General features: G+C 50.7%; 1 protein-coding gene across 2 annotated transcripts in view; it reads right to left on the bottom strand.

The window, feature by feature from the left end:
- VPS53 (VPS53 subunit of GARP complex) overlaps positions 1 to 18,740 on the bottom strand; it is a 46,908-nt gene extending 28,168 nt beyond the window's left edge. For both annotated transcript variants that reach the window (XM_084823000.1, XM_084823001.1), the window contains exons 1-8: positions 18,615 to 18,740; positions 16,459 to 16,539; positions 14,597 to 14,646; positions 11,701 to 11,767; positions 4,315 to 4,401; positions 3,122 to 3,237; positions 2,449 to 2,568; positions 1,449 to 1,527 (exon numbers count right to left, since the gene is read on the bottom strand). In XM_084823000.1, coding sequence (XP_084679126.1) covers positions 1,449 to 1,527; positions 2,449 to 2,568; positions 3,122 to 3,237; positions 4,315 to 4,401; positions 11,701 to 11,767; positions 14,597 to 14,646; positions 16,459 to 16,539; positions 18,615 to 18,698 — 684 coding nt within the window. In that variant the 5' untranslated portion in view covers positions 18,699 to 18,740. The remainder of the gene's footprint in view (positions 1 to 1,448; positions 1,528 to 2,448; positions 2,569 to 3,121; positions 3,238 to 4,314; positions 4,402 to 11,700; positions 11,768 to 14,596; positions 14,647 to 16,458; positions 16,540 to 18,614) is intronic.
- Between the last annotated feature and the right edge of the window lie 3,550 nt (positions 18,741 to 22,290).

The raw sequence follows: 22,290 nt of genomic DNA, 5'->3' as shown, positions 1-22,290 counted from the left end.
TACTCTTCCACAACAACTGGAAAATTAACCACATACAACCCTCCTCAAGGATTTATGCCATCATCAAGGGCTGTTGTTCTGAACAGCTTCCTGCAACTGCTCTGCATACGTTTCAGATCCAACCAGATTGCCACAGACTGTTCTTTTGGCATTTCGTGGCTGCTGGACTCCATTGCTTACCACGCTTACCAACTGAGAACATGTCACATACCTGATTAATTGGAGTCTAGCTTACAAAAGACATACCAATATTATAAATAAATGTGAGCTTATTCCTCCCACCCCGCGTCCCAGCCATTGCTTTTCTCCCAAGACATTTTACCACTTTCAGTGGTGAAAAGCAGCCAGGGCGAGGAGTCGCAAGTGGCGGGAGGGGGAAGGGTTAAGTACCTCTTTTCTCAGCTTCCATTTCTCCCCTACAAAGGCCCCCCTCTGCCGAGGGCGCTGCTTTGTGCATCAGCCACAACACCGCCTTTTACTTCAGCAACTCACTCTGTAGCCACAGGCAACCAGGAATCCATGCAAGCAAGTGAAGGGATTGGTGGGGGAAGGAAGTGGTGCGGTGGCGTAGCGGAGTCAGGGCTCGCAGAAACGCAGTGCTGGGACGCTGACATCCCCTGCCACCCCCTCCAAATTCCCTTTTCCCTCTGGACTGAGCTGCAATCCTCAGTCGGGGGGGGGGGGGGGATGAATTCTCCCAGAAAGAATATATTGTTCTTTGTGGTACTGCATAGTATCTTGGGGCGTCGTGGTCGTGAACGGGGAATTAAGACCCATCAGCTTTAGCAGAGGGCTGCTCCTGGTAGAGATGAAATCCGCCAGAACTGGTTTGTTGATAGGGATCCGCACAGCTGCCTGCATTTGGGGGCTCTCCTTGGGGGGCGTGGCTAGGGACTGTCACGATGAGAACCAACACTTCCAAATTTACCACTGCACCACAGCCAATCCCTATGGCAAAGGCCACTTTTGTTACCTAGCCTGCTAAGCATGCCAGCTGCGGAGGAGGGCTTTTCCTCCCCCCCGCCCAGCCAGTGTGGAAACACAGGCTACTAGCCGCGAGCAGGGCTACTCAAGATTTCTGCAAGCTAGTAACTTTGGTGGGCTGCACAGCACACAGGGCTGCTCTCTAGCAGAACACCCCCCCTCCCCGATTCCACAACTTCTCATTTGGCAGAGGAACTAGGCTTGCAGGAGCAAACGCCGGATTTCCCACCCTGGATGCCGTGCAGCCTTGGAAATATTTATCTGTTTATTACATCTCCATACTGCCCAACAGCCAAAGCACACAGACTATACACAAGGTTGCACAGCACACAGGGTTAGAAATCCCATGTTTGCTGCTGGACGTGGAGCTCCTCTGCAAAACAAGAAGTTGTGGAATCAGACCTATCGCTTATTTTGGTCAGAGAGCAAGTCAAAGACCAGGATTTCAGTTTTATTTTTAAAACCTTTGTGCCTTGGGAAGGAAACGCTTCTTCGAAGTCTGCCAGGATCTGCTGACCCAGCTCGTTCTGAGCGGCCTTCACCCTGCCGAAGAAGGAAGAAGAGATGCCATTATTGCTCAGCTCACCAATCGAAGTGTTGCGCCCAGGTTGCAAGAAGGAACTCAGATAGAGCTCGAAGGCAACTGGAGAAATAAATGCCTACAGAACCAAACTATCAGACAGCAGCTCTGATGGTCCTTTAAACAGTGTTGCTTAAAGGAGAATTTAATACTAGAGGCTTGCTGTCTGATGGTCCATTGTCCTCTTTGTATGGCAACCTCACATTAAAAAAAGAAAAACTCCCTGCATCTGGAAAGTTAGCATGTCAGGGTAAAAAAAAATTCACCTGACGTGCTAGCTTTCCATACACAGGGAATCGTCATCACTTTAAAACAGGGGTGGTGAACCTCAGGCCTGTGGGCCAAATCCAGCCCACTTGGGGGCCAAATCTGGCCCTCTGGGGTTCCCCGGAAGGTCACACCCCCTTCTCCTGGCCCTAGCTGTTTCCCCCAACCACCAATCATTTGGTGGTTTCCCAGCTTTTGCAGTTTTATCCCAGCTGTTAAAGGTCGAACTGCCTCTCTTAAGGACTAGCGACTGGGAATAAGAGCGGTAAGTGAAATTGTGCTGGTATTTTCGGCTCCACCTCTTCTGTTTGGCCCCGCCCACTACTGGAACGTGGCTCCCAAGAGCTTCTCCGAAATGGGCTGAAAGAATTCAGCACCCCTGCTCTAAAGCCCCAAGAAGGGACTCCCAGCAGGAAGCCCTCTCCAGCCCTGCAGTTTGAAGCGGCACAGCCCTTCCCAGAGTAGCGTTATGTGCTACCAAACAGGCTCCGGCTGGGCCAGCAATGCAGGAGCCGTCCCGTCTGCTCCTCCGTTATGTAGTCAGCTCCTGTTAGGCTGCCACATTTCCTACCCTGCAGGCTGCCGCCAGCTCTCGCAAGAGACAGCCGCCCTCTTACCTTTCCGACAGCTGGCGGATCTGCGGGATCGCCATGTACTTGCTGAAGTGCTCCAGCACGTTCACAACGCCCTGGAGGAGGTTGGCCACTTCCCCGTACTGCCTCCTCCTGGTCATGGCCCTGCGGCGGCGGCGAAGAGGAAAAAGGAGGTTAGAGGCCAACAATGAAAACGTACTGTGGCCCAACATGTTCCTTGCACCATGATGATTCAAGAAGGGTAATCACTGCGAGCTGCTTTAAGGTGCAATCTTGTGCATGTTTAGACAGAAAAAAGTCCTACAACCCTATGCATGTTTAGGCTGAGAAATGTCCTACAGCTCCCAACATTCCCCAGTCAGCCATGCTGGCTGGGGAATGCTGCGAGCTGTAGGACTCTTTTCTGTCTAAACATACATAGACTGGACCCTAGGACTATTTTAAAAATCTGATTAATTGCAAGAAATTGTAATTATTGGCACCTCTGAGAACTAGTTTCTCTTTTTTGGCATTCCTTCTGGCTTTGGTGCATCTCTTCTTGGTTTTGGTCTGCTGCCCACACACTTTCAAGCATATCTTAACAGAGTCCTGAGGACTAGAAGATTGCTCGGTTTAGGCTTGTTTTTAAGGAAAGCCAGGATTCCCCCAAGCAGGATTTTTCCACATTTTGGCCGCTACCACCCTGTACCCAGCTTACTCCAGTGAATCCACTCCGCCAGCCAACATGTGGAGATGGTTGAGCGTTGTAATGGAGGTGGTCAGGTGGCGTTTGGCGTGATCCAGCTGTTTGATATCGCGTGTAATTTCTTTAACCTGTTTTTTTTTTAAAAAAAAAGTCAGATACACAGACTTTTAACAGAGAAGTGAAGAATTCAAGAAATGGCCAAGACCTAGGATTTATACCACTCAGCCTATGGGATTTGGTTCTGGATTAGATTAAGGGCCAATTCAGACATGATGCATTTGGAAGGTATACCTAAAGTACTATTTTTAAGGGTATACCCAAAAAAGTACCCTTAAACACGTACCTGGAAACATGGTACCAGGTACCAGGCATTCATCAGTGCCTGGGGTTGCTTGGGGACACCATGCCAGCGTGGTGTGGTGGCTCAAGTGTCGGACTGGGACTCGGGAGACCTGGGTTCCAGTCCCCACTTGGCCGTGAAGCTCGCTGGGTGACTTTGGGCCAGTCCCTGACTCTCACCTAACCTACCTCATAGGGCTGTTGTGAGGATAAAAGGAGAGGAGGAAGAGGGGGAAGACCATGCAAGCTGCCTTGGGTTCCTTTCAAGAGGAAAACAGATGGCGGGATATAAATGTAATCATAAATCAGTAACAAATCAGTAAAGCAGGGGTGCTGAACCTCAGTCCTGTGGGCCAAATCCAGCCTGACTGGAGTCACAATCCCTCCCTGTGGGGTCCCCAGAGGGCCACGCCATGTATTCCTTGAAGTGCTCTAGGGACTGAACCAGAGACAATTTGTTGAAAAGCAGGGGCTCTACTGATGAGCTCTGCTCCTTCCCCAAGTCAGAACCTCGAACAGCGCTGTGTGTCCCAAGTGATAAGGGCTGCATGGGTACTTGGGATGGTACAAAGTCATCCATTTGGATGGAGGGTTCAAGAAACAAATGCCCCTCCCAAAAGAGCCTGGAGAGACAGGCCTGCAATGAGATCCACCTGCAGAGTCATCGCTTAGTTTCCTTGCACGCCTAAAGCTCTGAACAATATTTACCTGATTTGATTTTTATGACCACTGGCCAGGGGAAGTTGCTTCGGGGTTCGAAAACCAGCCTATAGCTGAGAGTCGGTCAGTTCTGCTATACAAGGCCACGTGCCAACAGAAGAAAGGAAGAAAAGGATTGCTCAAGAAGGAACAGACAACAAACTCACCATCTGCTCTGATTTTTCGGCTTTGTCCTTGATGTCTTTAATCTTACCGAAGAGCTGTTGAATAGCTTTCTGGGCCTCTTCAAGAGCCTAGAGAAAGGAACCGGGAGGAAAAAGGACTAAAGGCACAATCCTATGGATGTTTACACAGAAAAAAAGTCCCACAACTCCCAGCTGGGGAATGCTGGGAGTTGTAGGACTTCCTTTGCTGTCTAAACGTGCCTAGGGTTGCACCCTAAATTTGGCTTCCACATTCAGGCAGAATTATGAGCTCAAACATGTCTGGCCTGGAAGACACCACCTCCTGAATTTTAGATCAAAACTCAAGCATCTAGCCCTCATGGTAGGGCAGGGAAAATTCCAGAAGGGCAGCCATGTTGGGCCGTTACAGCAAAAATGAGGAGCCCCGTGTCTGTGCTGCCATGCATGTGTGAGAGAGAGAGACTGATTTGCCAAGCGAGGACAACGTGTCACGCATCTGATAAAGCTTACATCAGAATAAAACTGTTTCGACCTTTCAGGTGCCACAAGGTTCTGCCATTTACAGTGGGAAGACCAAAGTAGGCAAAAGTTGATGAAAAGGAAGAGACTGGAATTCTTCTCACAGCAACTGGAACTCAGAGCATAACACTCACACCTGCATTAAACGCTAGGCTAAGAGAGAGAGAGAAAGGGTGGAGAGTCACGGCCACTTTCCTGGCAAGGTGTCTCCTAATCCACTTGCCAGCTCACCAGGGGCGAGTGCCCTCAGCCCTCCGGTGAACAGGATACCTGGCACTGGAAGACAGAGCAAGGGAGACAGGAGAAGGCATAAGGGGCATTAGCACCTGCACCACTCAGACTGTTCCCTCCCCGCCTGCCCTGCTCCGGGAGATGAGAGGGGAAGCCAGCCCTGCTTAAAGCCTACTCAGTTTTTTTCCTCTCCTGTCAGCATCCCTTTTTCCTTGTGCATCGTGTCTTTTTCTAAAATAGTAAGCCTAAGATTGTAAGGCAGGACATGCCATGTATAGCGACTGATTATAAACTGCTCTGGGAGCCTTATTTTGGGCCAAGGATAGAAGCACTTTAAATAATAAAATAAAGAACTGCAAACACACACACACCCCAGACGTCCCCTTTGCAGTGTGGTTTTTGAGCAGGTAGGAGGAGTCCCTTCCAAGCAGCGGGAGAAACTCCCACCATTTCTGACCTTCTCCACACCCAGCACAGAGGAGGACCACCCCGCCTCTCTCCCTAGGCCCTCTGCACATGCTTATACGAGTCTGGGGAGAAGGTCGGTGGCAGAAAGACAGACCAATACTGCTGGACCTTGGTTCGTGGCCGAGGGGGGATTTGAATTCAGACCAGTACATCAAACCAGCTCTCAGCATGGAGAGGTTCAGAGCTGGATGACGGTTGAAACAGTAGCAGCCTAGATCAACATCGGACTTTGCCTCCCACCGCCAATGAAAATAAAAGAAATTGCTCAAACCGGATAATTTTTTCCAGAATAGATTCATTCAGATTCCTTTCCTGTCCCCCCTCTTTTTCCTAGAACTTATCTGCTCACGCTAGGGAAAAGCCTTGGCAGGGCTCACCAGCCCGTTTAAACCATCTAAAAAATAAATAACATTGCCTTGCTGTCCGTTCCAAAGGCAGCACACGGAGAGCCGAAAATCCCCAGGTTCAATTTAACTAACTGTAATCTACGTACTGAAAATGCCAGCTGTAGAGAGTCATTCTTCAAGCACAGAATAGACAAAGCAAGAGTTACTGTGCTTTTAAAATTATATATATTTCATGCCACAGACAGGCCAAGTGGAAAAGGGAATCCAAAGCCTCCCCAAATGCCAAATCCAGCGCTAACTACTGAAACTCCTTCTGTTTGAGCAGGCTTTGCCTCTGCCCTTCTATTATTATCATCATCACCACCACCACCATTATTACTACACACATCTATATGCAGGGGGTCGCTAGCCTTTTAGGGTTGGTGGGCACATTTGGAAACCCAAAGGAATCAAGACACAGATGAGACTGTGGAATCTCGGGTCCTAGCCCACCCAGGGAAGACAAGATCTGGAGCTCAAAAAAACAACATTTACTGTGCTCGACGTGTTTCGGAATGCTTCCTTCCTCAAGAGCTGATACAAGCTGAGGGTGAGAGCAACAGACTTCAACTATAGCGTTTGCAAGTATCCAGAAGTAAGAACACTTGTGTATTTCAGAGCAAGAGACCAAATAGCTTGTTTGAGATCAAATGTCTCCCCTTCTTCACTGTCATTCGTGGTGCATTTTCCCTCTTCACTTCCGCTAACCCAGCCAGGGTTGGCAACCTTTTTGGGTCAGTAGGCACATTAGGGATTTTGAGAGTGTTGTGGGCACTCTCACAAAATGGCTGCCACAGGGGCCTTGTCCATTCATAAAATGGCTGCCACAGTGGGCATGGCCGGTCACAAAACTCCCAGTGCCCAAAAGGCAAACTAAAAGAGAAGGTAAGTTGCCTCCCTGAGGAGGGCTCGGAGCACCAAAACAAAAAAACACCCTTTGGAACCCAAATAACGATGGTGCTGGAAGACAGCACTTTGCTGGGCAACATGCCAACCTCCCAATTAAAAAACTCAGGAGAAACGCCGGAGACCCCAGATCCATCGAGTCTGACACTTTGCTTAACCGAGGCTGCTTCCCAACAGAAGGCTCCTGGCGGTGCCAATCAGAAGGCAGCAGGGAGCTACGCAGACTTTTCCTCCTTAACGGACTTTCCGCAGGGAGAGAAAAGGCGGAAGAATTGGTGGGAAGACACCAGAGGGTCACAAGTGGAAGACGACGATGACGACATCTGGACCACACACACCCCCTTAACATTCCACAAACGAGGCAGGGCGATTGTGGGATAAAAGCCTCATCTGTGTTGTAGTGTAGTGGATAAGAGTGTTGGACCAGGACTCGGGAGGCCTGAGTTCTAGTCCCCACTTGGCCATGAAGCTCAGTGGGTGACTTCTGGGCAGTCACAGACTCTCAGGCTAACCGACCTCGCAGGGTTGTTGTGAGGATAAAATGGAGGAGGAGGATCACGTAAGCCACCTTGGGCTCCTTTCAAGATAGAAAAAGGCAGGATATAAATATAATACTAATAATACTAATACTAATACTAATTTGAAAGCACCCTAGGTTCCTGCAACCTGAAGAAAGTACCCTTAGATCACATCCATAGTGGAGGATAAGGCTATTAATGGCTTTTAGTCACGACAGCCATGCGTCCAGTACTGGAGGCAGCGTGCCTCTGTATGCCAGGTGCTGGGCAGCACGAGCGGGAGGGGGCTACTACGGTCACATCCTACTTGTGGGCTTCCCAGTAGGGCATCTGGTTGGCTGCTACAGGTCCAGAATTCTGGACTAGACAGGCCTTGGGTCTGATCCTGCATGGCTCTTGGATGTTCTTAATGTGGCAAGTTCAACGACCACTGCTAATAAACACACAGAGCCAGATGGAAGTTGCTTGTGCGTCAAAGTAGATTCAGAGCAAAACTGGAACTGTTTTTAGCAGTTACCAAAAAAAAAAAGGGGGGGAAAGGGAACTTGCCCCACCCTCCTTTTTAATAAATAATGCCCCAAAGAACAAGCAATATTTTTGTGCCTTGGCAAAAGACACACCATCACATCACACCCAAGCATGTTTCAGATTAAAAGGAATGACTGTGTTCTCAAGGCAAGGTGGGGGGGAGAAAGAGAGAGCCTAGGGCAAGGTGGGGGGGAGAAAGAGAGAACCTCAGCTACCCTTTTAACCAGACAGAGGAATTAATTAAGCAGAAAATCAATTTTAAAGGAATTTAGTTTGGCAGCTGCTTTATTATTTCTTGATTTATAAAACCAAAAATACAAAAAAAGGAGACTGCCTGGGCCACTTTGACAGGTGCCGTAGACCACAGTGAAGATCCTGGAAGCCAAAGGCAAGTTCAAGCTGAGTGTATTTTGCCCCAGGTTTGTAACTATCTGCTATCTTATCTCTTATCTGGTCACCAGTGGCAAGTTAAAGTCTCCTCCAGGCAACAAGGTGGGAACGCTTCTTTTTCTTTTAGCCTCTGAATTATTAACCAAGATGCTTGGACAAACAGGCTGAGTAACGTCTCAGCACCTGAGCCAACGGCTACTAGAAGGGGCTCATTCCAATAGACTAAAAGCTAAAGCGCCGAGTGTGAATCAGTAGATTTCAGCCAGCTCCTCCCATTCTCCCCATGGCTGGCAACTTTACACTCCGGGGCCTTGTGGGAAATTAGAGCCAGCAATTGAGCCACCTCAGAGCGTTGCTGCACAGGAGACTCCCCGACCTGAAACCAGCCCCAATTTGGACCAGTGGTCCAAGGGCGAGATTCAACTTCAGAGAAATGCTCGGGGGCTGCATTCCAAGAGTGGGCGGGGCCAAAGGCAGAAAGGGCAGGGACAAACACACCAGCAGGAGGCATTTCAACCTCTTACAAGGGCAGGGGGAACTGCGCAAAGCCAACAAATGATTGGTGGTTAGGGGAAAGGGGCGTGGCCATCTGGGGACGTGGCTCCTGGGGCCAGAGGTTCCCCAACCCTGATTTAGAGGCCGAACAGTGACGAGGGTGGGGATAGAAGATTCCTCTTGGACTTGGGCAGGCATACCGAAGCGCCAAGGTTGAGGGTTTTGGCAAGAGGAATCTCAACCGTTTCCCCATGCTGAACGGAAGAGAAAGTCCATACTGGGGGAGAGGAGAAAGGGAGGAGAGGAGGTGGGGAATGGATCAGCAGCGGCACTCGCAGTCTAGAAACATCGGGAGGAGGCAACCGCAGCGGCGGCCGGCATCTGCTCCCCGGGCCTCTGCCAAGGGGTCAGAAATAGCCGCCGTCTGGAACGGCCAGGGAAAAGCTGTGTCCTGCCCTGCCAAGGAATGTTCCGCCCCCGTTTCCTCTCTGCAAAGGGGTCATCAGCGCAACGCGGGTTCTTTCTTCTCCACTGAAAAAAAAGTTAAAAGCATGCTGTGCAAGACAACCGCCCCCCCTCCCGCCGCCCCAATATTAAAGACTCGTCGTACCACAAAGCACAGGGAGCCAAACGGAGCAGAGCTATTTTGAGACCTTTCCGCAGGCTTGGAGGGGAATTCAAGGGCTGGGTTCTTTTTCAAAAGAACGCTCACACACGCTGGGGCTCGAGACCAAGAAATGCTACTGCAGCTTCACTGAGCACTGGGCCGTTGGGTCTTTTGCGCCCGACTCACAATTTAAATATGCATATATTCAAAAGATTCAGAAAGAGCAGCATGAAGCGTTTCAGCTGCTTCAAACACTGCCCCGCTCCACCAAGTTCATTGCAAGGACTCTCGGGTCAAGACAGGGTGTCCTAAGACAACACGCAGCAGTGTTGGGATGGGGACTGTCCCAGACCCGCTTGCGACCCGCACAACGGGGGCCGAGGGTTTTAACCCAGCCTCACAGAGGAGTCCAGAAAAGTCTGCGGCCCACACCTTTTCCAGAGCTTCCCTTTTCTCGGACTTGCAGGTCCTATTCTTTGGGAGAGGGGCTACAGTTCAGTGACAGAGCGCCTGCTTTGGATGCAGAGAGCCCCAGGTTTAGTCTCCGGCATGTCCGGTTTGAAGAAAAGGAGCAGGAAGCGCCATGTCGTTGCGGCCTGGGGCAGCGGCCTGACGCCCCTCTGCTTTGCCCCAGCTGACAACGGAGTGGGGAAGACACAACACGGACCTCTTTCTCCTAAGGAAACATTTCTCAGATCCCATAATTTCACTGAAGGTACCCACTTTGGTGGTCAGACAAGGGCTCTTTTCATTTCGGAGGGGGTGGGGGGACGCAGGCGAGACAGCGCTTGGGGCGGGGGAGGGGGGATCAAGACTTCAGCCCTGTGAGCTATTATTAATTAGGCCATTATCACAGGCAGACAATCTGTTCTCCCCTTTCCACCTCCCTGGAGAAAGAGCAGTCCAGGAGAAGAAAGGAATAGCAATTATATTTCAACAGGGTTTCCTTTCCGTCAGGCTTTCGGGCCGGCCGGGGGAGAGGAGGAGGGCGGCAAAATTCCACCGCGGACTGAAACACTATTCAAGAGCCTTTCCTGTGTAATACGACCTGCTCCGATTCCCTTCACTCTGACCTATTAACTGCTGAAGTTGGGAAATTCCTGACATTCCTGCTGGCTTTGTACTCCGAAACGCCAGCGTTCTGCGGCAGGGTCTGGCGGGGAGCCCCCGAATCCGAGCCCTGGGGCCATGCGCTCATGCGCACCGCTCTTACTCGTTCCAAAAATAAGCAACTTTTTTTTTTTAATCACACACAGCTCAAGTCATCCACCGTTGGGAGCCAGTTTCAGGTTTGTCCTCTTAATGCGACATACAAGTGGAGACGTGCCAAATAATAATAATATGGCAATATGTCAACCCGCCCCTAGACATGCCTGGGGAAGAGAGGGGAAAACAGGGTCTACAGAAACCAAGGAGTTTCATCTCTAGACAACAGGGCGAGTTACTCCAAGATTTCTTACCTCTATAGGCTTAACTGCCATCAGCATTCTACAAGTCCTGGACGCTTGTCAGACTGGTTTGGGGTTGTTCTTTTTAAATTATTTTTCTTTTAATTTAATATACGACTTGGGACCAGGCTATCTGAAAGACCGCATTCTCTCGTAAGGGCCTGTGTGGGTTTTAAGATCTGCCGGAGAGACCTTTCTCTCGATACTGTCACCGTCAGAAGCCAGTTTGGTGGGGATGCGAAAGAGGGCCTTCTCGGTGGCTGCTCCATACAACCAATCAGGTCAACACAAGTCCTCCTCACACAATACAGGCTCCAACTGTGTCACAGCCACAGTGCAAGAATCCCAGAGTGCCTAATTCAAGTTGCTGAGTTCAGATTTCATACCAAGCTACGTACGTAACACCGCAACACCACTGAAGAACGAAAACTTTGCCCATTTTGCAGATGGGTACTCCTGGAGAACCTCCAGCCCAGTCTTTGCCAACCTGTGGCCCTCCAGACACGTTGGAAGACAACTCCCATCACCTGGTTGGGGATGATGGGGTGTGTAGTCCAACACCTCTGGAGGGAGCTGCGCCAGGGAAGGCTGGTCTGGGTCAAAAGGAGCAGGCAGGTCAAAATCCCACACCAAGAACACTCAGGAAAGTAAGCCAAGTCAGCCCCAGAACTACACATGACTGGCTGGAACCCTGAATAGGACATGCCACAGCACCAAATTTTGGTATAGGTTCCACATGGCTTATTTGTCTTAAAGTAAAAGCTGGAAATTCAGGGAAAGGATTTAGAATGGGGGTGGGTGGGTAACGAAGCCCCCACAGGCGTCCTTGTGGCTAGGGGGCCTGGGCAGATCTGGCCCCAAGAGAGGTCTCCTCTTCACAATCTTTATTTTGCTCACAGAGAAACACGTACCTCACGGCCACCCTGCCCGACGTTGGTCTGGCCTCTCACCACGGTCCGGATATTATCATCCAAGCGTCTACGAGGGGGGAAAAGGAGACAGCCTGAAAATCATTAATCTGCACCAGAACTTTTGTTTTGTTTTTAAAGAACAAAAAAACACTGCCAAGAGATCGAGCACTGACAGAACGAAATCATGACATTTCGAGTTTTAAACCAAATATTCCAGCCCGGCATGCCAGTGCCACAGGGAGCATAATAAACCCCACCCTTAAGATGAGAATCTTGTTTCAGTTTTTGTTTCCGCAACGGCATTAGAAAGAAATTAGAATAATCTCTTAATGCGTATCAGCAAGAACGTCCTGCTCACGGACGTCTCAGAGGCAGGGAGCAGGGGAGATCTGCGTGGTTACTGTCAGGAATGGAACGCTGGAACAGGCAGACCCGTCACAGGCAATTCGCCCTTCAAGCAGCCAGACTAACAAAAGGGCGCTATGTTCCCAGCTTGAGGCAAGCTCATTTTATTTCAGGTTAGCCTTGCATTTAACTGCTCTCCTGGTAGCCAGGGGTGGCCAAGAATTCCACAGAGGCAAGTGAATGGGCTGGCGGAGGAGGGACGCTTAGTTTCCATGCTGGCTGCACAGGAAGGAAAATCCCTACTTCTTGGAAATACAGCAGGCCAGTAGAGGGGGGACTGATTGTTCCATCCCTCCTCCACCTTCTGCCAAAGGGATGGGCTATTTGGGTTTTTTTTACTAGCCTGTTATAAGAGGTTAGTGGCCCATCTTTCCATGCTGGCTGCTCCGCTGAGGCCAGCATATAAGCACAGGCCGCTAGCCTCTTATTTATTATGCATTTTAAAGGATTTTTACTCTGCTCCTCAGCCAAACAGTCTCCCAGAGAAGCTTGCATACAATCCATGAAAACAAGACTGTCCCTACCTATAAGGTTACTATTTAAAAAGGCACAACACAAAAGGAGAAAGGGGCAGGGAGGAAAGGGGGAAAAATCAAACTCATGCTCCAGTTCTTAAAATGAAGTACCAGCTGGAAACCATTCAAGAAGAGGAGGAGTTAGTCTCTCAGCAGGGCTGATGGAACGGTCCTGCTTTCAATATTGCCCTCCAAGTTCCTTTTATAAAAATAATTGGTCATTTGCTCCTACAGTCTGCATTTTAATTTACTAGCAAGCTAGTAAAAAATGTGCAGCCTAGTAACTTCTGCGGGCTCGTTTCACAAGGCTGGTTTCACAGGGCAAGAGGAGCTTACTCGTAGCAGGTTGCATATGATCATTTCCTTGAGGTTGCAGTGCTTGGGTTGCGAGTTCAAATCCTAACCTCCCCTTCGAGAGGATGTGTGCAACACAGCAGCAGAGACATGGGTCGCATGCTGCGGTCTCCAGCTTCAACCCCTGGCGTCTCCCAGGTTGTGAGGCTGGGAAAGATGTTGAAGAGATGCTACTAATGACAACAGGAAGCACTGGGCCATCTTGTGTGTGTGGAGGGGGGAGATAATCAAGGGTGGACATGGTAGAGATTACTAAAATTACACACAGTGTGGAGAGAGTGGAGAAGACAGAAATTCTTCTTTTCTATAATATTAGAACTTAAGGCTGTCCAATGAATCTGACTGGCAGTAGATTTAGGAGAGGTAAAGGAAAGTTATCTCTTTAACACAATGCATAGTTAACTCATGGAACTCACCACCACAAGATGCAGTGATGGCCATGGGTTTAGATGACTTTAAAAGGGGATTAGAGAAATGCATGGAGGAGGGTGGGTGTCCATCGACAACCATTAACCATGTTTTATTGATTCGTTCATTCCATTCAACTTAGCCAGTGTGGTGTAGTGGTAAGAGTGTTGGACTGGGAGCCGGGAGATCCGGGTTCTAGTCCCCTCTCAGCCATGGAAGCTCACTGGGTGACTTTGGGCCAGTCACACACTCTCAGCCCAACCTACCTCACAGGGTTGTTGTTGTGAGGATAAAATGGAGAGGAGGGGGATAATGTAAGCCGCCTTGGGTTCCTTGCAAGAGGAAAAAAGGCGGGATATAAATGCAATAATAAATAAACTTATCTAAGTTTTAGATCGTAAGCCGGCGGGCAGAGGCAGTTTTGTTCCATTGATTGCATGTGAGCTGCTAAGGAAGGCTTTTCAGCTGAGGAGCGGGGTAATAATAAAAAAATCCCCAACATGCCCACAAAACGGTCAAAATCAACACTTTGAAACGGAGCTCGAGAAATTATAACACGATGGATAAATGGAATCCTCACGAACAAGGGCCGTCTGCCTCCAACTCTTCCATGCTGAGGACAGGAACATGCGAGGGCTGTTGTACTCACACCGCACTTGTGGGCTTCCTGAAGGCATCCAGTCAGTGCCGCTCCAGAGGCCGCTGAGCAAGGCCCCCTCGATGGCCCCCTCCCTCAGTGAGTCTACCATCTCACTGCCATTGTGGCCAGCTGCTCTTCCTCCTCTTCCTCTCTCTCATCATGGCCACCACTCGCTTGGCCGGCAGAGAGCCAGTGTGGGAGGAGGCCGTGGCGTCCCCTGCTCCTCCGCCTCACCCCCACCATTCGCTGGGCCAGAGCGAGAGGCAGGGGAACAAGCAGGCTGCAATGGTGAAGAGGAGGGGCACTTCCAGGGGGCTCCCTGATGGAGCGAGGGCCCTTGGCAAGCGCCCAACTGTGCCCACCCTTGACACCGGCACTGCATCCGGTAAGCCGATGTGGGAAACAGTACGCTGGACTTAGATGGACCTCTGGTCTCATCCAGCGAGGCTCTCCTGATGTCCTTGCGTGGGTCAACAGCCTGACTCAGTACTGAACAGTATTACCTGTTCAGCTTGGGTCTAATGGGGACAAAGGAGCTTTCGCCCGCCCGTGAACGGGAAAGAGCCCCACTTGCCTGATTTTCAGCTTGATCTTATTCACCACGTCGTCGATGCTTGCCAAGGACTGAAAGACAGAAATGGGCCGGGGCGGGGGGAGAGCAGCTCAGTCATTTAATTCTCTGTACAAGGTCAGCGGAACTGGAACTTGTTAAGCAGCATGAAGCAGAACATGTCTTCCTGCTGTGTACAAATCCCTCTATCTGCTATCTATAATAATAAAAGCAGAGGTCTGTCTGTCTGCCTGCCTGCCAGCGCCACAGCTCCAAGACCGTGAAGCCAAGACACCTGAAACGTGGCGTGCATGCTAAGGGAAGCCTTGAAGTGTGCACCTTGGCGTTATCTGATTTTTAAAACACACTAATTTAAATCAATTTAAACATGTCTGTGTGGCTGAAGCCTGCACTGCTGTCTTTGGCTACTAGGTGGCAGACATCTGTAACCAGCGCATAGCTTTGCAGTCAATACAGTTTGAAGCTAGGGGGAGGAGTCCAAAGGACAGAGTTATACGACAGCCCCCTCCCTCTTGCTGTGGGGCAGCCCCCAACCAGGGGGAACACAGTGCACCAACCCTTTCCTCAGGGAAGGCCCCTAGGAGCTGAACCTCCTTTCTCCTCATGTACCTACATTACAACCTTCAACCTATGGCCTCCTGCTGGTGCCCCCACCACCAGACATGAGGCGGGTGGCTATGAGAGAGAGGGGGCAGGGGCTTTCTCAGTGGTGGCACCCAGCTGTTAAATTCTCTTCCCAGAGAGCTTTGCCAAGTGCCCAATCTGATTGTTTTGTTGCAAGGTGAAAACTTTCTCATTTTCCCCAAGCTTCTGCAGTTTTCTTCTGGCCAATTGATTTGTTTTGTGGCATTTTCCTCCAGATGTTTTATTACTGCCATGGTTGGGTTTGGATCAAGAGTGTTCCTTCCGCAAACAGAAGAGTTCCTTCCATTCAGTGAAAAGACTGAGATCCAGCAGAGGCTCTCGGGGGAGGAAACACGCAGGGGGGACAATTTCCACTGATTTGCCCTGCAGTCCCGATACCACTTCCTACCCACTGTTCCAGAGGGTCCCCCCACCCTCCAGAGCAGCTGTTCAGAGGGGGCTGGAGGACAAATTAGCAACCCCCACCACCACCATTCCTCCAGTGGAAGGAACTCTGGATCCAACCCTTTGCATTTACATTTTGATCATTTTATTCTTTCTGTAAACGTCCTGGGGATATAACTGAAGGCTGCTACAAAAATTCTTGCATTAACTAAACTGTAGCAGAAGGCCCTGCATTTCTTGCATCTGAAACCCTTTGTTAATCATAGGAGGGGGAGTGTCTCTCAGAGGCAGAACGTGCTCCGCAGAACGGGAACAGTGACCTCCCGTGGACAAACAAGGCAAAGCAAAACCAGCCAGGCCATGGAGATCTAAACCAGGCAGCTGGGGAGATAGGAATTGGGATCCTGCCACAATTCAGAGCTTGATAGCTTTTCTTCAAAAAGAGAACAAATCAAAGTGAGGAATGTTAATCTGCAGATACGTAACCATGCCAAGAGTTCGCCACTTTTTCTGCACAGAGAATTTGATCCAGGCTGGGCTGAAGGGGACGGCCGGCACATTGTGAAAACAATTCCCTCCATTTCCGATGTTCTGGCTATAAGTGCCGATCCTTATGTCACCGGAACGACACCACCAACTCACAAAAGGGAAGTAGCAGCAGGCTGGGGTGCAGGGAGAATGCTGGAGGCTGTGGGACCCTTTTCTGTCTAAACACACACAGACAGGACTGCACCCTAATGGGCTGCTTTGTGCACCCACAGGCAGAAAAACAGGGACAAAATAATAAATCAAAAACACGTTCTGTCACACCACAATACACACAGGACTCAACTCACCTGCTCTGTCGGGAAAAGTGTGTTAATGTATTCCACGGCGTTGAAGTCTGCTTTGTCTAGTGGATCTTGACTGGGAAATACCTAGAGGTCAACAACAGCAAACACTAGTCTGAAATTCCAAGCAACAGCCATTCCACTAAACAGCATGCTGAATTTACAGTTAAGGGCGAAAACCTAGGCATGTTTAGACCAAAAAAATCCTACAGCTCCCAGCATGCCCCAGCCAGCCATGCTGGGAGATGCAAGACTTTTTCCCCCCATGCCGGCTGGGGCATGCTGGGAGATGCAAGACTTTTTCCCCCCATGCCGGCTGGGGCATGCTGGGAGATGCAAGACTTTTTCCCCCCATGCCGGCTGGGGCACGCTGGGAGATGCAAGACTTTTTCCCCCCATTCCGGCTGGGGCACGCTGGGAGATGCAAGACTTTTTCCCCCCATGCCGGCTGGGGCACGCTGGGAGATGCAAGACTTTTCCCCCCACATGCCGGCTGGGGCACGCTGGGAGATGCAAGACTTTTTCCCCCCCATGCCGGCTGGGGCACGCTGGGAGATGCAAGACTTTCCCCCCCCCATGCCGGCTGGGGCACGCTGGGAGTTGCAAGACTTTTCCCCCCCATGCCGGCTGGGGCACGCTGGGAGTTGCAAGACCTTTTCCCCCCATGCCGGCTGGGGCACGCTGGGAGTTGCAAGACCTTTTCCCCCCATGCCGGCTGGGGCACGCTGGGAGATGCAAGACTTTTTCCCCCCATTCCGGCTGGGGCACGCTGGGAGATGCAAGACTTTTTCCCCCCATGCCGGCTGGGGCACGCTGGGAGATGCAAGACTTTTCCCCCCACATGCCGGCTGGGGCACGCTGGGAGATGCAAGACTTTTTCCCCCCCATGCCGGCTGGGGCACGCTGGGAGATGCAAGACTTTCCCCCCCCCATGCCGGCTGGGGCACGCTGGGAGTTGCAAGACTTTTCCCCCCCATGCCGGCTGGGGCACGCTGGGAGTTGCAAGACCTTTTCCCCCCATGCCGGCTGGGGCACGCTGGGAGTTGCAAGACCTTTTCCCCCCATGCCGGCTGGGGCACGCTGGGAGTTGCAAGACCTTTTCCCCCCATGCCGGCTGGGGCACGCTGGGAGTTGCAAGACCTTTTCCCCCCATGCCGGCTGGGGCATGCTGGGAGTTGCAAGACTTTTTCCTATCTAAACACGCAAAGGACTGCGCCAGTAAGAAGCCCAGAAGCAGGTTCATCCACTGAACCGTCTTTGATGGTGCTTTTAAGGGCCCTTGTACTCTTCATTTTTGCACGCTTTACTTGAGCAGGCAAGCTCAGACAGATAAGGCGAATGAATGGCAAGCCCCCCCCGCCGATCAAAGCCGACGTTCTCGACAACAGCCTTCCCCAACCCAGCAGGCGCCATGCTGGACTACAACTCCTAGCGTTCTCCCCAGCCAGCATGATGGGGGCTGTAGTCCAGCAGACCTGGAGGGCACCAGATTGGGGAAGGTGGAGATAGACCATTCTCACGCTACATTAATTTTTGTGAACCGCCCAGAGAGCTTCGGCTATTGGGCGGTAGAGAAATTAAATGAATGAATGAATGAATGAATAAATAAATAAATACATGGCTGTCCGGGGGGCGGGGTGTGTGTGTGTGTGCTGGGAGTCGTAGTTCAGGTCAGGGAACCTGGTTGGAGAGGGCAGATCTGCTACCATCAGGCACACCCCTGGAGGTGGCGCTTCACAGCCCTCGCTCCAAACAGCGCCCCCGTTTGCACCCCACAAGGGCCCCCCCAGACACACACTCGCCCGCAAGCAAGCAGGCGCGGCGGTGCCCCAGAGGCCAGCGGCGTCCTCCGCCCGTCCCAGGGGCAGCCCTGCACCCGACACCCCGGGCCCCCGCCCCGCAGCCACCCGCCCCGCACGGGCATCCTGCAGGGGGCCCTCCCGTGGGCGCCCCGCAGCGCCCTCCAGCCAGCTCCCCGCGGCCCCGCGCCGCCTGCCCCCCGGCCCGCCCCGCGCCCCCAGGAGCGCCCCCGGCCCCGCCCCTCAGGCCCGCGGCGCCGCCGGGCTTCCCTGGGCCGCCCCGCTCGCGGCTGGCGCCCGGCCGCCCCCAGCGAGGCCCAGACAACGCGCAGCCCCCCACAGGGCCCCGCCCCCGCGGCTCACCTGCTCGATGGCCAGCTGGACCTCCGGCGCCAGCTGCAGGGCGGCCTCCAGCTCGTCCGCCAGCTCCAGCTCGTCCTCCTCCATCCCGGCCCCGGCCCCGGCCGCGCCGCTCCTTCCGTCGCGCTCGCTCGCTCGCCGCTTCCGGAACAGCGGCATCCTGGGGCGCGGGAGGACCGCGGCGGGGGAGGAGGGCGGCGGCAAGGGGGAGCCAATGAGCCGAGGGGGCGGGGCGCGGGGACGCGGGGGCCCCGCCCACTCCTGGCGCCTCCCTCTTCTGGGGGCCTCTTCCCCAACCTGGCGCCCTCTGCCCGGGTCGGGCCGCAGCTCCCATCATCCCCGGCCCGGCGTGAGGGGAGTTGTAGTCCGGCAGATCTGGGCGGTGCCATGTTGGTGAATGCAGGTGCATGTAATATATATGTGTATATATACATATATATATATATATTTGGGAAGAGAAAAGTCCCTGGGAAAGACCCTGATGCTGGGAAGGACTGAAGGCCAAAGGAGAAGGGGACGGCAGAGGATGAGATGGCTGGAGAGCATCACGGATGCAATGAATATGAACCTGAGCACGCTCCGGGAGAGAGCGCAGGACAGGAAGGCCTGGCGTGCCGTGGTCCATGGGGTCACGAAGAGTCGGGCACGACTGAACAACAAAATATATATATATATATATATATATAGCAACATAAATATAACATATTGTTCAGTCGTTAAGTTGTGTCTGACTCTTCCTGTCCTCCACTCTCTCCTGGACTGTGCTCAAGCATGTGTGTATATACATATACATAAAAAGGTAAAGGTGTCCCCAACCAGTCGTGTCCGACTCTAGGGTGCGGCGCTCATCCCCGTTTCTAAGCCGAAGAGCCAGCGCTGTCCGAAGACGCTTCCGTGGTCATGCGGCCAGCATGACTGAACACCGAGGTGCACGGAACGCTGTCACCTTTCCCGCCGAGGCGGTACCTATTTATCTACTTGCAATTTCTTGCTTTCGAACTGCTAGGTTGGCAGGAGCTGGGACTGAAGACGGGAGCTCACTCCGTCACGCGGAACTCGGGTCTCGAACTGCTGACCTGCCGACCTTCCGGTCTGCAGTTCAGCGTCTTAACCACTAAGCCACCTCGGTCCCTATACATATACGTACACACACACACACATATATATATATATAATAACATTTTGTATATATGTGTGTGTATATATATATAACATATATATATATATATATATATGAGAAAGACAGATAGATTAGCAAGAGAGTAATTTTAAAATATATTTAGAGCTAAACATTTCTGCTTCTGCCCTCATCAGCAGCTGTGATGTTAAACATATGTAATGTCAGATATATGTGTGTCTTGTGTGTTGGTGTACATCGTATTATTATCAGAGTGACTAACAAAACACAAAGATTTAAATCTTAAATCAAAACATTGCAGCTCCCGCCTTCTTCAGCTTGTCTTTTATGAATCCATAACTTAATATCTGTGTGTGGTGTATATTACGAGTGTGTGTGTGTGTGTGTGTGTATAATGACAGGCTTGGACAGAGTGTCTTCCTGCTCAACAGGCTGCATCCAAAATGAGAAGCGTTTATTTGAAGAGAACAAAAAACAAAAACAAAACCACGGACCCATTGGTTTCGATGAGGGGAAGATTTAAGAACATGCTTTTTAAAACTCTCCCATAAAAAGTCATTCATTCCGTATGGGTTAGGGTGTATCGCTTTGCATGTGGGTGTATCCGGGTGTATTCCAGAGGCAAGGGCAGGGGTCCCAGAGGATTTAAAAGTAAAACAATAGGACACTTGGCCCAGGGCTTCCTCAAACCTGGAGCTAGTGTTGATTATTATTATTATTATTATTATTAATAATAATAATAATAATAATAGCAGAAGATTGAGATTATTATTGCACCATCACTAAACCTGGCACATTGCAGAAATTCAGATGATGATGGTGACAAAACATTAGTGTAGCCTCACCTCCTACCAGGAGAGCTTCCCTTTAGGTGCAACCCACCGACATCCTCCTCTTGGACAGTAATATAATAAGGAGCTCAGGCAAGCCAATTAATCCCCAGCACCCTTTTCCATTCTCCTTTCCAACTGGTGCTCCATGGCAGCTGAACATGCTCAGTTCTCACTGGGCTCTTTTGAGTGTGTGGTGTTTTGCCCCCTTAGGGTTTGGGCTTTTTGTTTTATACATACTTGCACTCACACACACACACACACACTCTGGAAACCTCAAGCTTCTCCCAAGCACACTGATACCTCCCTCGCAGTGGCCCCATTTTGGCCCAATGTCCATTGGCACTCACCACCTGAGTTTACTATTAGAGGGAGTTGCATTATGTGTTGCGAGCTGATTTTATCTGATCTGTTTTTTTATTGTCACTGTTTCATTGTGACCTTGCAGTTTATGTTTTCAGTCTGTATGATGCTCAAACTTCAGTTACTGGGCGGTTAAAAAAAATCAAATATATACTTTAAAAAAAAATAGTAATGCAGATCTCTGCCTCCTAGTTCCAATCTCTATTTGACAGTGGGAAGAAACCCAAAAGAAGGGAGGGAAAGTGAGTCCAAGCAAGCCATCACTATAGCCTCCCACCCACCACCACACACTCAGGATTAAAAGCTGAGTATCAAGGAACATGGCTTGTTTGCCTGGGCACATTTGAGCTCCAGAGCCTTTCTCTTTAAAACAAACATAACATTAAACATTGAACTTGGCCAGTCTGGAAGATACGGGGGTGGGGCCGCCTTTTCCTTTTGTTTAACAAGGTTCTGAAGTCTGAGGCCGAGTGTTTCGCACCATGTGCAGAGTGCCAGTTCCCTCTGGAAAATAAAAAGGGAGTTGTTTACACAAAGTGAAAATAAAATAAGGACAAGATGGACCTGCTGCATGGGAAGGAATCCGGGAGAAAGAGAAGGAGGCAAAGACAGCATGAGATTCCTAGTCCAGCTGGGAGAATCATAGAATCATAGAACAGTAGGGTTGGGAGGGGCCTACAAGGCCATCGAGTCCAACCCCCTGCTCAACAGGGAGGGTTTGCTTTTGTTTCAGCCTTGTTTAATTTTGAGAGTTCCCATTGCATCTGATGAGCGTTGGGAGCTGCTTTGGGGACTCCAGGGATGTGAATCTATTCATCATGCCAGCCTGGGCCTGTTTTCTCAGAAGTCAGTCCCATTCTGTTCAATCTGGCTTACTCCAGGGAAAGCGTATGTAGGATTGCAGCATAAAAATGTACAATCCTATGCATGTTTAGACAGAAAAAAACCCTACAACTCCTAGCATTCCCCAGTTGTAGGGCTTTTTTCTCTCCAAACATGCATAAGATTGCACCCTAAATCTACTACATCAAAAGTGGGCAACTTGTGACCCTCTGGATGTTGCTGCACTGCAAATCCCATCATCCTTCACCATTAGCTATGCTGGCCAGGGCTGATGAGAATTGCAGTCCAACAACATCTGCACTGAAGAAATGAAATTGAGGCACATGATGCCAACTAGAAGCAGCTTTAAAAAAGAAGCGGATAAAGACAGACTCTTTTTATTGATTGATTATTCATTGACTGCATTTATATGCCCACCTTTCATTCAAGGAGATTGAGGTAAGATATGGAACTCCTTCCTCCACCCCCTTTTTATCCTCACAACAACCTTGTAAGGTAGATTAGG

Source organism: Heloderma suspectum, chromosome 16 (assembly GCF_057233095.1).
Source record: "Heloderma suspectum isolate Gila_16-S chromosome 16, 16-S_ref, whole genome shotgun sequence".
In the NCBI taxonomy this organism is placed as follows: domain Eukaryota; kingdom Metazoa; phylum Chordata; class Lepidosauria; order Squamata; family Helodermatidae; genus Heloderma; species Heloderma suspectum.
Note: the sequence above shows the minus strand (reverse complement) of the source record. Positions and strands in the feature narration are given on the sequence as shown.